The sequence below is a fragment of the Pinus tabuliformis genome, chromosome 9 (genome assembly GCF_031772625.1).
Source record: "Pinus tabuliformis cultivar Carrire ecotype Pingquan chromosome 9, CPIR1, whole genome shotgun sequence".
NCBI classification, from domain to species: Eukaryota; Viridiplantae; Streptophyta; class Pinopsida; order Pinales; family Pinaceae; genus Pinus; species Pinus tabuliformis.
In genome coordinates, this window is record NC_142307.1 from 809,964,220 (window position 1) to 809,979,400 (window position 15,181).

At 35.4% G+C, this 15,181-nt stretch overlaps 1 protein-coding gene, 1 long non-coding RNA gene and 1 pseudogene across 2 annotated transcripts; 1 reads left to right on the forward strand and 2 right to left on the reverse strand.

Moving 5' to 3' along the window:
* Positions 1-3,589: 3,589 nt before the first annotated feature.
* LOC149151264 (TLC domain-containing protein At5g14285-like) lies at positions 3,590-4,724 on the reverse strand (annotated as a pseudogene).
* Positions 4,725-4,737: 13 nt separating this feature from the next.
* On the forward strand, positions 4,738-13,483 carry LOC149151265 (putative methyltransferase TCM_000168). The gene is made up of 4 exons (XM_089437975.1): positions 4,738-4,827; positions 4,939-5,388; positions 12,787-13,053; positions 13,121-13,483. The coding sequence occupies exons 1-4, from the start codon at positions 4,738-4,740 to the stop codon at positions 13,481-13,483; spliced, it is 1,170 nt and encodes a 389-aa protein (XP_089294101.1).
* LOC149151266 (uncharacterized) lies at positions 8,967-9,804 on the reverse strand. Its single transcript, XR_016263566.1, has 2 exons — positions 9,475-9,804; positions 8,967-9,213 (listed from the first exon to the last, which is right to left on the reverse strand). It is a non-coding gene; the product is annotated as an uncharacterized LOC149151266 (long non-coding RNA).
* Positions 13,484-15,181: the final 1,698 nt, after the last annotated feature.

The window sequence follows — 15,181 nt, forward strand, 5'->3', positions numbered from 1 at the left end:
TTATTTTAACAACCTTTAAAATTTTCTCCTCTTATTTATCTAATCAACTTTGATTAGAAAAACTAAAGAAAATAATCATTTTAAGCCTAAAGAAAAACTACCAAAACTGCTTGAAGCCTTCTTAAAAGAGGATAAATCTATGAAGGCAAAAGGAGAACTATTGAGGGAGAGGTATGCTATAACTTCTGGCCACTATTTTTTATAGTTTCTCACAAACTCTGAAGCTAATCATGATGGTGACAACAAATCTATATCATCTATGGGCAACAAGCTAGGTGACTCCTTTGAAATTAGTAATTATTATTTAGGTATATTGTGTCTTTCTGATTATTTTTATTGTTGTTTGAAGGTCAAACTAATGTACTGCCAGTGCTAACAACTAGTTATTTGCGGAAAAACAAGTTGCCCACATCTTACTAGCTTGAAGGATTTCATTTTGCTGCTACTCTTGTTTCTTGCTCGAATTATTATATATGATAGATTTACATTGCAATAGTCTATGATTGGGTTAGTCAAAAGTCTTCACAAAGGATTGAATTTTAGAATTTTGGCTGTACTTTGTCTCATTTCAATAAAAATCGGCCATTGATTCATCAAATACCTGTTTATATACCTCTCTATGTCTGATTTGTTTTATACTATTTCTCAGCAGTTTACTTAATTTTTTTGGTAGTTTATGCTCTACATGATACAAGGTTGTTGCCCCAATCCTAATTAGCTTACTACCTTGTTTGTAATTATAACAACTTATGTTGTACAAAACCTTGGGCTCTGATTAGTTCGCTACTTTTGTCTAATCTTTCATTTTGAATTTTCTATTTATATGTTGCATATTTCTTTGTTTCAATTGTAATTATTGTAGTTAATGTATATACAACTATTTTAATTGCTACTCTGTTTTTCTACACTTGATAAAAATCCAAAAAATTCATAAAATACATAAAATAATCCCACACCCCTTCATATATGAGCTAGCGTGTCTCATTATCCCGTTGTGAGAAGGATATTCAAGGGAGTTGATTTGTTAATCTTATAATAACATCAACATCTTTTTTGGTGACCATACTAGTGAACGATTCGTTCCCTCAATCTTTTGAAATCTCATTAGTTCCATGACAATTCAGTCTCCAGAACAACCTAACCTTGGCTTTTGGATCCATGATCAAACTAACATTGCTCATTCTCTGCTTGATTTTATTTTGAAAAATTCACTTTCCAATGAATAATGTGCTAGGAATTGGGCCATTATTTCCCGAGACATTGAGTTAGAGGAAAGAAGATTAGGTCTACAAAGACGAGTAAGACAATATCCCAATCATTTTTAATCTGATATGTTTAATTCATGACAATACAATCAAATATACAACCTAGTCTTATCCCTCGATTAAATGATTAAAGGAACATTGTCAGTTCCTTGATCGATTATATCTTGAATAACACACTTACTATCCGGGAACTAAATCATAATTTTGCTTGGAAAACAAATTTTCGACATAATCCAACCATTTTTTCTTTCAAAAAATCCAACCGTTAGGTTGTTTAAATACTTTTTTGATGGTGGAAGTTGATTCAACACCATCAAAAACCCTCAGGGCACCCAAAATCATGAAGCTTGACAACTGTAACCTAGATTTCCCCAAAATTTTGCTGGATTTTAATCAAAATCTTGCTGAAATTTCCACTATTTTTCGAGTAAAATTGTGGCCTAGTTAGACTACTCTATTTGTTATTATTAAGGATTTCAAGTTTGTGGCTTCTTCATTATTAATATTTTGTTGGGACAACTTCATCTGAATGTTTTTTGTGGTTTCGTTGCCCTCACTTCATCTTACCTTTTTTGTTGTTGTTGTTGTTGTTATTTTTCCCTTTAATATGATTTTAATATCTTTTATAATTTTTTTAAGAAGATATGATAATATATTTTAATAATTTTTTTAAACAATTTTATTAATATGATTTCAAAATATGTTAATTAAATTCAAATAATTTTAATATAAATTTAAATTCACTTTGAAATATATATATTTTAAATCAAAATTATATATTTATTTATATATATATATATATATATATATATATATATATATATATATATATATATATATATATATATAATATGAATATTTTTATTATTATTTTTAACAGTTTTTTTTAATTATTATATCATATTAAGTATCACTTTTCTTTTCTTACTTTGCTGTATTAATCTTTAAAATACACATATTTTATATAAATAATATATTTTTTTCATTTTGTATATGGGCGCTCCCTCTGAACTAAAGGAAGGCTTTATGGAACAGGATCAACAGATAGAAATTGCAGATATTGGGGTTATCCAGAATATGTTGATCATGTTTTTGGAGGTGCCTTTTGTTGAGGAAATAGGACATGGATAGAAGGCCATTCTATGGGTATGTTGACATCATAACTATATTGGCGGGCTGTCCTTCTCAAAGATCCTTGGTGATACCACAAATCTATATGGAATGCGTGGCAGGTAATCAGGACAGTCTTTGGAGATAGAGTTATTAGGCACCTATCTTAATGTGCAGGCCAGTAAACTTGTATAAAAAGATGGCCCCTAAACCTTTTATTGAAAGTAAACTTAAATAGAAAATGGTATTCGAATGATGACAAACATGAATGGCACACAACTAGCACAAAAGTTTCCCCTATCTGGTTGTAATGCAAGGTTTCCCTTTAAGATGTGGTTACTTTCATGGTTCATTCGGTCTATGTCACTCCCAACTAAAGCAACCTGCGTCATAAAACAGGAACTGGAATTGCAGCTTGACCATGCTTTTGTGACACAAAAGTGCGCTAGCTATTTGTGATGAAAGGTTTCGTTTAGGATGAGATTCCTTGCCTGGTTCATTATCTATATGGCACTCCTAACTAAAGGAAAGCTCCATGAAACCGGACTAACAGATCAAAATTGCAGCTATGCCTATTTGGAGGTGCAAGTTTGGTAAAGAGGTCAGACTTGGATATAAGACCATTTTATGGGTATTTTTACATTATAACTTTATTGATAGGTTGTCCTTTTCAAGGATCCTTGGTACTGCTATAAATCTATCTGAAATGTATGGCAGGTAATCAGGGTAATTTTCAGTAGCGTAAGAGATGATCTGTGCCACAGTGGAGGAGAGCCCCATGCTCAGTTCTAACATATTGCTTGATTGGCTGTAGGACCAATATTCTACTCACTCCAACTCCCCCACTTTGTGTGCAACTCTATGAGTGCTTAAAGAACTTCTCACCTCCTCTGTACCAAAATGTTTGAAGATCTGTCCAGACAAAGGGTACCTATAATTGGTGGATTTTCAATTTCCAATTATATAGCCATTCAATTTTCATATCATCTGATTGCTCTAAGAAATTTTGTGTAAAGCTAATGTACAATCTAGATCTGGTGCACTTGCCCTGGCATACGTCGATAGTGGGGAAACCTGGGGATGTTAATTCGATGTAATGATGGTTTTTGCATCCCTTTTAGTAATCTTCCTATCAGGCTTTTAAAGATAATGAAAAAAATTGCCCCAATTCTGAGGATTGCACAAGAATTTAAAAAATACACAACACCAAAATCTTGAAAATTGCTACTGAATAGCACCATGGCTTTTGTTTCTAGAGTTTGTTCACTGAAGTACAATACTTTACAAATGGGCCTGGAAGCAAACTATTATTATCAATTTGAACGGTTAAAATACTACACCTACACAAAGAAAAATACAGGAAAATTGGTTAATTCAACTAAAAGCATTGTAGTTATAACAACTGGATCAAGCTCCACTATCCTTACTCCTTTCTGGGCTCCAAGCTTGCCCTTCGGAGTCCCTCTCTTTGCATAGAAACGGATCAAACCTGTCCAGAGCTTGTAAACCCAGATGGTGCTCCCGAAAAGAGCCAGAATAACAGTAACCATCCATGAACTAGCCATCCAGTAAGGAATAACGGCATCTGCCTTACCAGCTAAGTAGAAGGAGGCCAACTTCCATGCCAACCAAGGCCCAACAATGCACCTCACCATGGTAAAATACACAGTGAAAAATGGAGAAACAGAACTATAGATCATGTTGGCCAAGGCAGACTCCGTTTTAGCCATACGAGAAATAGTCCACACATTCTGTAATGGAGTCGTCGATTCCCCTGCAGCTATCAGAGAGATGGCCGAGAGCCCTCCATGGCCTGCATAGTACCTGCAAGTTACTAGGTAGAAGGAAGAGGTGATCAGATGGGTTGGCAAGCAAATAGTGGAGCAAGTCCACAACGAAATATGCAGTGCTGAACTCGATGATTTTGTTCTCTAAATCTGTGTTGGGTGCATCAAGCTTCCATGGGTTACTGCGCATGTCGTGAGCAGAGAGAATGCAAACGATGGTTGCATGAACGAATGAGATGCCACAGCTCGCAGCCTCGAACCTGTTCTTGCCCTTCCGGTTTCGCTTGTTCTGGTGACCTGCAGGGGAGTGCCGGGTCGAATGCAGCCCGCGGTTAATTCCCAAATTCAAATTGAGGTATGAATGGCGGCAACACAGCGATGGAACTCTTGTCAGACATCATTAAATGCGGAGGGTGGCGGAGCTGGGCGGAGCTCGCGGACGGTGGCGGAGCTGGGGAGAAATTGCCGGTGGTCGGAGCCGGTGGTTTTTCCGGGCCATTCTTCCGCCTGAGTAGACTACTCCCTTCATAAGCACTGTTTCATCAGGCTGGGAACTCCGCATTTGCTTTGTGGTAATGGACTGCGTGAAATCAATGGAGAATGTGCTGGCCATGAAGGGTGGAGATGGAGAGACCAGCTATGCTCGCGTTTCTTTATCTGCACAGGTTTATATTTTATTTAATAATTTCATTTTAACTATAGCTTACACATTATAATATTTGGATTCCAGCAATAAATTTTGTTGACGTTATTTTATTGTTTTGAGATGTACGCAGTTGAAAATGATACAAGTGATAAAACCTATTCTGGAGCGTGAAATTTCCCAGCATCTCAGACTTGAGACCATGAAAGGAGAAAATGGTGTATTTTGCATTGCAGATTTTGGGTGTGCAACGGGAATTAACACACTTCTAGTGGCGGACACCATCGTTCGAGCCGTCCAAACGACGTGTACTTCTCATTCTGTGAAGCTGCCAGAATTTCAGGTTTACTTCGCTGATCTTCCTTCCAACGATTTTAACTCGCTCCTTCGCTCGTTGTCTCCACATGAACAATCAGCAAAGCATGCCCACAAAAAAGACGAAGATGAGCATGGTTTTACTGAGCCTCCGTCAACGAGATCTTACTCCGCAGCAGCGGTCTGCGGATCGTTTTACAAGAGACTTTTCCCACTGAAAAGCCTCCATTTCTGTCACTCTTCTAGCAGCCTTCACTGGCTTTCACAGGTAAATGTGACAGAGAGAGAGCAGCTACGCACAAACACAGAACAAGAAACACATTCAAGACATCTGAACGCTTACTTCATTCACAGATCAAACAGATATATATACATGCTACAGAAGTTTCTGGAGATCATTAGAGTCGGTGGCTTGCTGGAGAAGTTTCCCCATTGTCAATGTATCCGCCGACTTCATTAAATATAGCAGCGGCTTTCTAGATTCAGCATTTACTGTTTCTGTTGAATTTTAGTGGCAGGTAGTTGAAATTATTTATGGTTTCTAACACTCCCCCTTAATTTCAACTACATACAATAAACAAGACACTATACTCTTAATTGTCATGCCTGCTGGTCTAAGTCTCAGCTAGGCTTACAAAATTTGGATTTTCTACAATGTACAACATATTTCTACACATTTCAAATTTAGCCTTTCCAAGAGGCTTGGTGAATATGTCAGCCACATTTTCATTTGTATTACAATATGATAAGTCAATTTCTTTTGATTGCAATTTTTCTCTTACAAAATGATGTTGTGTCTCAATGTGTTTTGTCCTTGCATGATATATAGGATTGTTTGCCAATTTGATAGTGCTTTGATTGTCACATCTGGTTACTGTAGGTGCTTGTTGTGTTTCTCCAACATCTTCAAGGATCCTCCTAAGCCATATTGCTTCACAGGTTGCACTGCATAATGCTTTATATTCAGCTTCAGTGGATGACAATGAAACAGTTGGTTGTTTCTTACTGCTCCATGATATTGGTCCTGAACCAATATTGAACACGTATCCAGTAGTAGATTTCCTATCATCTGGATTTCCAGCCCAGTCAGAATCAGAATAACCTGCCAATTCAACATCAAATTCATCAGTATACATAATACCAAAATTAAGTGTTCCTTTCAGATATCGAAGGACTTTCTTTGCTGCTTTCCAATGGCTTTCACAAGGCTTAGCCATGAACTGACTAAGTATGCTGACAGAATATGCTATATCTGGTCTGGTAGTGGTGAGATAGTTCAGACTTCCCACCAGTTGACGATACATAGTTCCATTCACCTCTTTGGTTCCATCATCACTGCACAATTTGACATTCTGTTCTAAAGGAGTAGATGTTGCCTTGCATTCAATCATATTGAATCTTTTAAGTATTTCCCTTGTATATTTGCTTTGTGTGATCAATGTCTTACCAGGCTCCCTCCAAACTTCAAGACCTAAACAATAATGCAATTCACCAAGATCCTTCATCTCAAATACATGTGACAATTGATTTTTAATTTCTTCAATCAACTTGCATGCATTTCCTGTTATGATTAGATCATCAACATATAAAGATATCAAAGCAACATTCTTGTCTTCATCTTCCTTGATGTATAAATTAGGATCATTCTTGCTTCTTATAAAACCTTTCTCATAAAAGAAAGAATCAATTTTCACATACCATGATCTTGGTGCTTGTTTCAAGCCATATAAAGCTTTCTTTAACCTGCAAACCAGATGCTCCTGTCCCTGTTTTACAAACCCTTCAGGTTGAACTAAATAAACTTCTTCTTTTAACTCACCATTCAAAAATGCAGATTTGACATCTAATTGGTGCATTTTCCAATTATATTTTGTAGCTAATGCAATCATAATTCTAATTGTGTTCATCTTAGCTACAGGTGCAAAAGTATCTTCATAATCAATTCCCTCCTTTTGTGAATATCCTTTGGCAACCAATCTAGCTTTATGTTTATCAATACTTCCATCAGCATTAAATTTAAATTTATAAAGCCATTTGCATCCTACGGGAACTTTGTTTTTAGGCAATTCTGTTAATTCCCATGTGTCATTCTTCATTATAGAGTTATATTCTTCATTCATTGCATTTCTCCATTCTTCATATTCTTTAGCTTCATCATAGCTTGAAGGTTCTACAACATTCATAACCTGAGACATTAATGCATAATCTTTATACCTTACAGGTACCTGACTTTGACGTGATGACCTTCTTGGAGTTTTACTGCTTTCATCTTTCTTTTGGCTTTGCAGAGTCTCCTCTCCTCTCTTTGGAGTGTCATGACTGCTTGATCCTACTTGTTCTTGATCTTGTACCTGTTCCTATGCTTGTTCCTGTTCTTGTTCAACACTTGTATCTAATTTGACATAATCATCAGTATTATGCCATACACTATTATTTATTTTATCACCTTCATTTGCATTCTCATGAAACACCACATCCCTACTTGCAAGCAATCTATGAGTATTGGGATCAAACAACTTATATGCTTTCTGATTATCACAATAGCCAATAAATATGCACTTAATTGCCTTTGCATCAAGTTTTCTTCTTTCATCTTTTGGAATATGAGCATATGCCTTGCAACCAAAAACTCTTAAATGACTCACTTTTGGTTTGTACCCATAAAATGCTTCAAAAGGTGTTTTAAGCTCTAAACTTTTGGTTGGACTTCTATTTTTCAAATAAACAGCAGTATTAATGGCTTCAGCCCAAAAAACATTAGAGATATTTTTCCCTTGAAGCATACTACGTGCACATTCAACTAGTGTTCTGTTTTTCCTCTCAGCAACTCCATTTTGCTGAGGTGTATGTGGCACTGTAAATTGTTGTTGAATCCCATTGCTTTTACAATATTGATTAAATTCTCTTGATTTGAATTCTCCCCCTTGATCAGATCTCAAGATTTTGATATAATTACCAGTTTGTTTTTCTACCATATTCTTAAATTCTTTAAAATACTCAAAAACATCACTCTTCTTTCTTATGAAATAAACCCATGTATATCTAGATCTATCATCCACAAAAATAAGAAAATACCATGCTCCACCAATAGATATAGTTTGCATAGGTCCACATACATCAGTATGAATTAATTCAAGTATTTCCGTTTGCCTTTTTTCTTTATGTATAGGAAATTCCTCCCTATGTTGCTTGCCAAGTACACATGCCTCACATTCAACATGATCATTTTTCAAGACAGGAAGACCTTCAACCATAGTGTTCTTTTGCAGTAGCATTAAATCTTTGTGATTTAGATGTCCATACCTTTGATGCCATAAATCTTCTGTTGATATTGCTGTAGATGCTAATGCTTGATGACTTTTCCTGGTCACATCCAACTTATACAAACCTCCAACTCTGGTTCCTGTGGCAATAACCTTGTATTTATCTTGAATGTCTTTCACTACACACTGTGATTTAACAAATTCCACCTTCAAATCTTGGTCAGTAATAGTAGAAACAGAAATTAAATTCTTTTTAATATCAGGGACATACATCACATTATGAATCTGTTTCTCTTGCCCATTAGACAAATTCACACCTATTACTCCATAACCTTGAACTTTAAGTGCTTTGTTATCTCCTAGGCAAACATATGTTCCATCAATATTTTCATGATATTCATCAAACCACTCCTTATTACAAGACATATGGAGTGATGCACCAGAATCAATGAACCAAGCATTCTTATCATCATTTTCCACAGACAATGCAGCATCAGAAACAAACAATTTAATATTTTTAAATCCATCATTGATATCTTTGTCCACAAAATTTCCATTATGCCTTCTGTTTCTTTGCCTAGTCTCATTATATTTCCTTTTATAGCAATCTTTAGAATGATGCCCAGGTTTGCCACAATAATAACACTCATCATTTTTCTTTGGAAATTTAGACTGTATCATACCTCTTTGCTTTGCTTGAAACTTGCCTCCTTTGTTCTTGTCCCAAGGTTTGCCTCTGTATGGATATTTTCCCTTGGCCACCAATGCCAAATCTGAACTGCTAGAGCCCAAAAAATTCTTCATCCTCTCCTCCTCTTGTAGAAGAATTCCTGTCAATTCATCAAATGAAGGGGGTTTTTCTCTAGCTGCAAGACTTGAAACAAAAATTTGATAATCTTGCACTAAGCCATTTAATACGATGGTGACTAAGTCAGTATTAGACACCTTTTCACCAATATCTCCTAACTTATCACTTAAATCTTTGACACGAGATATAAAATTGCTTATATTTTCATTTGCTTCCATTTTTAAGGATAAAATCTTAGTCTTCAAAAACAAGATCCGGTTTGTATTTGTTGTTTCATACAAACCCTTCAATGTATCCCATGTTTCTTTTGATGTCTTGCAGTCTCTGATATGAGGAATGATGTTGTCCTTTACGGACATACGCAGCAGCACCTTTGCTTTTGTCTCCCTTCTCTCCCAATCTGGGATAGAACCTGCAACAGTGGGTTTGGGCTCATCCCCACTTACAATGGAACACAAATTATTACCTTCTAAAATAGTCATTAGCTTGAATTTCCAGTTTACATAATTTTCGCCATCAAGCTTGGTGGATTCATTCATATAATTATCAAGCAACAAATTTGCCATGATAAGAAGCTTTCTCCAATCACCAATATTCAAATATTAGAGAGGGCAAACTCACAATAAACCACAACTTACAACTTCAATATTTCCTTAATAATAACAACCCTCCTTCACACTTTTCCTCTCCCTTTTTCCTGTCACTAAATCATAAAAAGAACACACATTCATTCAATCATAAAGCCGCTACCAAAGAATTCATTCAATAATTCTTCACTTTCGACATAAGGCCATTATCGAGCTCTACTTGAACTTCTAGAGCTTGTAGGACCTATTGATAATGCAAATGATTTGAATAAACTTGGAGGACTCACTGCACTTGTCAAAGAACTTAACAGAGAAGAGAAAGAACTGCGCACAATTGCTGCATGGGTTCTTGGACAAGCAAGTAATAACAATCCTGTTGTCCAAAAGCAGATAATTGAACTAAATGTCTTACCAGAACCTACAACACACAGTCCTCTATCTTCCTGATCGACCTTCGTTTCAGCAGTCAAGGTGCATCCTCTGCCGCCACCGCCAGTACAGCCAGGACCTCCCAAGCGCACAACGCACAGCTCACCACACTTCTGCTGTGCACACCAGGCTGAAAAGAAGAACAGATCACCAAAACGTTGCTGCTGGTCTCCTTGTACACTCCACCAAGCCTCACACAGCTCTAGACCACACAGCTCCTCTGCAGCACAGCAACGCACTCCTCACACAGCGCTTCTGCAACAGAGCGACACACAACTCACACAGTTTCTCGACCTCACTGCTCTGATACCATGACAGAGAGAGAGCAGCTACGCACAAACACAGAACAAGAAACACATTCAAGACATCTGAACGCTTGCTTCATTCACAGATCAAACAGATATATATACATGCTACAGAAGTTTCTGGAGATCATTAGAGTCGGTGGCTTGCTGGAGAAGTTTCCCCATTGTCAATGTATCCGCCGACTTCATTAAATATAGCAGCGACTTTCTAGATTCAGCATTTACTGTTTCTGTTGAATTTTAGTGGCAGGTAGTTGAAATTATTTATGGTTTCTAACAAAATGATCTTGCTCCCTTGCCCCTTTCCACGCGGAAAGCACATAAATGTTTTTTAAATTAAATCTTGAATGACTATGTCAAGTTTAAGACAGTATTTATATCTAATGCCAGGAGAATTTATAGAATTTTGAATGGTAAACCAATAATAAATTGGTGTCAATGTCTGAGCGTGCAGATTTCTACATTTAGTCTTTCGAATATGACGTGGGTAGAATTTGTTCTTTGGAATATGATATGGGTATAATTTTTTTTCCTGTGTCTAACATCATTTAGGGCATAGTTACCGAATTCGCCCGAATCGGGCAAAAAAATACGATAATTCGTGGATTCGGTACGAATACCGTATTATTCGTCCAAATTCGATTCGTTTCTCAGGTTTAATTGATAAAGGTTACATAGTTTACCCAGACGGACAATTGTTCATTCAATAAGAACTATCAGCAGGTTGAGATCATGGATGCTCATTCAATAAGAACTATCAGCAGGTTGACATCATGGATGCACGGAGGAGCTGTCTGAGATACTGCATGGCTTTCACCTCAGATCCGGGATTTCTTGGAGAAATGCTTTTGGAGAGATGCTTTCGGAGAGATTCAGAAAAGAGGTGGACCAGTGCAGTGCTTTCTCCCATTCTGTCACTCAGCGTACCAAGCCCAATAGGGGAATGCACTGGGGAGCTGAATAGATCAGTTAGGCAACGCTGAAGACCTCCTAGGGACAGTGATGGCACTGGCCACAGCTTCTAAATTTGAAGATGTTACTAACAGGTCTGATTGGATCACAAGCCCACATGATGAGTGGATTGTTGTGAAATCTTCCAGAAGTAAATCTCCAACTTCATATAAACCTTTGCTAAAATCAGACATTAATAATGTCTTCTCCAACTTCATATAAACCTTTGCTAAAATCAGTAATGTCTTCTCCAACTTCATATAAACCTTTGCTAAAATCAGACATTAGTAATGTCTCCTCCATCCAAAAGCTTCCATTCAACAAAAATGCAGTGCCAGCTTCGAAGTTGTCAATTGCACAGAATTGCAACTTAGAGGTGAACTAGATCAATGCTCACATGTTGTGGTCAGTGCAGCACAATCTCAACATCAAACAATCTTCCAGCGCTTCTGCTAAGACTCTGCATCATCACTTGTTTTTCGAAGGCTGTGGCATCTGATTTAATTTATGAAGCTTGGGACTTATATGGCGTCCACGCATAAGGAAAGAACATTAAAAAGCATATTGAAGTGGGAAATTTACAAGTTTAAAAATCAATCCATGTTGGGAAAATTTAGAAATCATAGTAAAATGTGAAAGTTTACTGATTTATCACTTAAGAGTCTAGAAAATAGATAAAGAAAGAATTTGTTATATTGTGAAGAAAAAGAGTGATAAATTTGGTAGGTTATTATATATTTGTTAAATGTATTTGTATTTATTATTATGAATATTTTAGATAAACAAGTGTTTGAATTAGGAATATATTTTAAAAGTAAGTTTGGAAAGATATAAAAGTTTTGTATGATTTTTAATTTAAAATAAATTCACAAAAGAATGAACAAAAATATTGTTTTTATAAAAAATAAAAATTAAGATATCTATTGTCCGATTTTTTCCGAATTAAATATTTTTAATTCAAATTTTTAATGTATCATCATCAGGATTTTGCTTTATATAAGTCGATTTATAAATGTAATTGTTTCTTATAAATGGATAGTTATTTTATGATTCTTTTCTATTTTTTCAATATTTTATGCATCTATTCAACATTTTAAATAGACACTCTACCATCATCAAAAATCCTAAAACAAACAAATAATCAATATTATTTTTCTTCGAGATTTTCATTTCTAACTTGTCATAGATTTACAAATTTAGATGGTTGCTTCATATAAACCTGTTGTTGCTTCATATAAACCGATAGCCATTTCATCGTTCTTTTCCATTTCTTCAGTATCTTATGCGAGATGCATAATAACTGAATTAAAATGACATTTGCAGGTTCCGAATAGCGTTGTAGATAGAAATTCTCCAGCTTGGAATGGAGAAGCAATTTATATATCCAGAGATGAAGTGGGTGCTGCTTATCTCTCCCAATTTCGCAAAGATTTTTCTGCATTTCTAGCAGCACGGGCAGAGGAGATGGTACCTGGCGGATGCATGTTCATATGTCTAGCAGGTCGTAGTTCCGCAGACATAAAAGAGCAAAGCGCAATAGGACACATTTCTGATCACATGCAAGCTGCGTTTGAAGAGTTTATCAAACAGGTAATATTAATCCAACCCAACTCTCTGTGTCGATATCAAAATATTAATATGGATTTATGAGGTGCAGGGAAAGATTGAGAAGGAGAAAATGGAGTCGTTCAACCTTCCGGTATTCTCCCCAAGTGTGGAGGAGTTGGAGAGCATAGTGAAGACGGAGAATTCGTTTGAGATTGTGGAGGGAGTAAAGTTGTTTGGTGGGTTGCCTTTGCATCCAATTTCAGAGGTGAGAAAAGGCGATGAGAAGATGTTCGGGAGGATGGTAACCAACATTTACAGGGCAGCGTTCGAGAATGTTGTGAGGACTCACTTGGCTTCCGATGTTTTAACGGATGAATTCTTCCTGACGATTGAAAAGATGGCAGCTGCCAAATGCCAGGATTACGTGCACAATCGAAATGATCAAGTTGGAGCCTTTCTCCTTCGGAAATGAGATCAACCATTTTCTGTCCATGTGGGATTTTAGAATCCATTGTACCACGGACTGGATTCTTCTTTTAGGATTGTCTGTGGTGCCGCTATCGCTTCGTTTTACATTCCTGTAATTAATTGCATCGGTGATGGCTGACAGTTTTACTCGTTTCAATTACCATCTAATAAATATGCATCGGTGATGCGTTTCACTCGTTTATATGCATTGGTGATGCCTGACAGTTCCGCTCGTTTTAATTACTATCTAAATAACTCAATAAAATATCTCTTCAAGATCTAATTGGATCTAAAACATTTCCTGGTTAACACGCTAATACCATTTAACACATTTTATGCCACAAATTCAACTTCATGGTAGATTTTTGGCGAGTTTGGTTAAAAAAAAAAAAAAAATCAGAAATAGATTTAGCACTTTCAAAAACTACTATTAAACACCTAAAATTTTAAAATTTAAATTTTCAAAATATATTTTAAAAAGTCAAAAAACTAAAAAATTAAATTAAAAAAAAATTTGAGATATATTTTATGCCAAAGTATTTGTTTGAGAGGTACTATAATTGCAATCAAAGAATTTCATAAACATAAATTGGGATAACTCATTTTGAATTCCCTACACTAACAATTTTTTTGGAACCTGAGGTATGTGGTATCCATGAAAGATTTTACAATAAATATAAAATTAAAATTTTTAATAAATTTTTGCTAATTCTAATTTTATTTTGTTATATTTTTATCAATTTTTTCATTATTTTCAAAACTAATTTATAAATTCTTTAAACTACGCTATTTACGCTATTTGTTTGTTCGTAAAATTGTTTTCAGAGCGAAAAAAGCATAATTATATTATATAAGGTATATAATGAACAGATAGTACATCATGAGAGCTTTAGGAAGCTGGAGCAATCTTTACCAAAATTATCTAGATAAGATGGGAAACATAATCCCAGCAAAGGAGATAAGATGTCTATCAAGTTAGTTAGCCATTTCAGCTATCAATTAGCTTGCAGATAAAAGATTTAGCATAGCTCATGAAGGAGAATAAAGAAAATAAGATCCTCTGAGTTATATCAGGGCTGTTCATAATTTTCTTTTCATACATCGACCATTGCATAAACAAAAAATATTCAGTAAGGAGGAAAGAAACAAAATGAACAAAATAACAGTGCATGCCTGGATTCGGCAAAATTGAAATTAAGTGCCAGGGATGGAAAATTCCTTGGATGGAGAATATTTCCTCGTCAAATATTTCCTTCATGTCCGAGATACCTGTTTCCGATTAACACATTTGTTCATTCTTAAAATTGTAAAGAGTAGTACGCTGTATTGAAACTTGTAAACTAGAAACTCGTTAATACACTACTGGGTAGTACACTGTACTGAAAATTGTAAACGAGAGAAATAATATTTTTTATGAGTATTTTTCTAGTTAATTTAAATTAAAATATGACGGAGATTTTTAAAACTTTGAGTTTAAATTGTTTTATTTGTATAATTCAATTGTGTCAAGGGTTTTCAAGGGTGTTGAATCTATTTATGCATTCAAAAATATATGTGAAGCACTAAAAAATCTTGAAATTATATTGTCGGATTTTGGTGAATTCTAATGGAAAATGCTATTTCATCTATAAGTTAAAGGTATATAAAATTTTATCATCTAATATAATTTGTTATCTTTTTAACAAATATAACATATTTTATA

What these genes read in the sequence shown, in the direction of transcription:
- LOC149151265 (XM_089437975.1), top strand. Translation starts at nt 4,738, where the DNA reads ATGGACTGCGTGAAATCAATGGAGAATGTGCTGGCCATGAAGGGTGGA. An exon ending in GCGTTTCTTTATCTGCACAG is followed by an intron (nt 4,828 to 4,938) that starts GTTTATATTTTA and finishes AGATGTACGCAG; the next exon opens with TTGAAAATGATACAAGTGAT. An exon ending in GCCTTCACTGGCTTTCACAG is followed by an intron (nt 5,389 to 12,786) that starts GTAAATGTGACA and finishes TGACATTTGCAG; the next exon opens with GTTCCGAATAGCGTTGTAGA.